Below are 1,291 nucleotides of genomic sequence, written 5' to 3' on the forward strand. Positions count from 1 at the left end.
CTATATTATTTATAATTTTAGCCGATCGATTAATTACACATGACATATACAAATTGCAGTGAAGAAGAACGGCTTCGCCGCCTACTCAAATGTAAAGAGCTGTCTGATTGCGCATAATATTAAAAAAGATAAACGAATAAGAATATATTTGGTACCTAAATTTTCGACAAGATCTTAAAAAAAAAAAAAAAAACACATTTTTTCCTCATTATCAAAATATGAAGTATCAAAATATGTTAATTACTATATATTCCAAAGATACTTGTTCATTTTTTCACAATATTAATTTGACGCGATTAAAAAATGAGAAATATAAATATATGAGATGTAGATATTTTAAGTCACGTATTTGCAACTACGTGACTAAACAAAAACTCGGAAATGTAGTACGTGCTCGATCGTATTTAATGATACTTTAGATTATATGAATACGTGAGAGCAACTAATCAGTATCATTATACATTAACAATTACTTACCAAGAACGTCGGAGTTGACTAAAACGCTACAGCTATACATCGCCGTCATCAGTCGGGGGTGTCGCAGGCTGAAAATTCGTCGACAAGCCTCTTTACACGCCGACATTAATTGACCGCCCAAATGTCCCTGGCTCTGGCCACCGGAATCGCTGCAATGTTTCATACATCTTATATCATTCTTTTTTTATACTCGTGTATTTAGTGTTTACTAAATTCTTCAATAACACGGCTAAATACGACTTCTATATATTTATATATATTATATATTTATATATATTTATATACAGGGTGTCCCGAAATGTTTTACCGAACGTTCTTGTGTAGATAGGGGATTAAACTGTAAGTCGAAAAGTCCTTTACCATTTTGCAATTTTCGCAATACAAGATATTAATTATTAAAATTTGCCGAATATTGGTCTTCAATTTTTTTTTTCATAAGAATTTTTTCAAAATTTTCTCAGAATTTTTTAATATCGTATTTTCTCATGTTGATAAAAATAAAAAAATTGTACTAAAAGGTTTATAAAAAATTTTGAAAAATTTAAGTATTTTTTCAAAAATTCATCATAAACCGTTCTATGAAAAGAAAATAAATAATTTTTTTCTCTCGCTGTTTTTCTATAAAGTTGATAATATTTAAGTAAAAAATTATTGAAAATCAATATTCAGCGATTTTTAATAATTAATATCTTGTTAACTATGAAAAAAAATTACAAAATGGTAGAGAACTTTTCGACTCAATTTAATCCTCTGTCTGCACAAGAGCGCTTAGTAAAAAATTTTGGGACAAAATATATATTCTATAAATATATAT

At 27.9% G+C, this 1,291-nt stretch overlaps 1 protein-coding gene across 1 annotated transcript in view; it reads right to left on the reverse strand.

The window, feature by feature from the left end:
* LOC108685837 (elongation factor-like GTPase 1) overlaps nucleotides 1-1,291 on the reverse strand; it is a 42,587-nt gene that overhangs the window by 38,020 nt on the left and 3,276 nt on the right. The window contains exon 3 of the mRNA XM_018190820.1: nucleotides 478-626. Within this exon, the coding sequence (XP_018046309.1) occupies nucleotides 478-626 (149 nt within the window). The remainder of the gene's footprint in view (nucleotides 1-477; nucleotides 627-1,291) is intronic.

This window comes from Atta colombica, unplaced genomic scaffold (genome assembly GCF_001594045.1).
Source record: "Atta colombica isolate Treedump-2 unplaced genomic scaffold, Acol1.0 scaffold160, whole genome shotgun sequence".
Taxonomy (NCBI): Eukaryota; Metazoa; Arthropoda; class Insecta; order Hymenoptera; family Formicidae; genus Atta; species Atta colombica.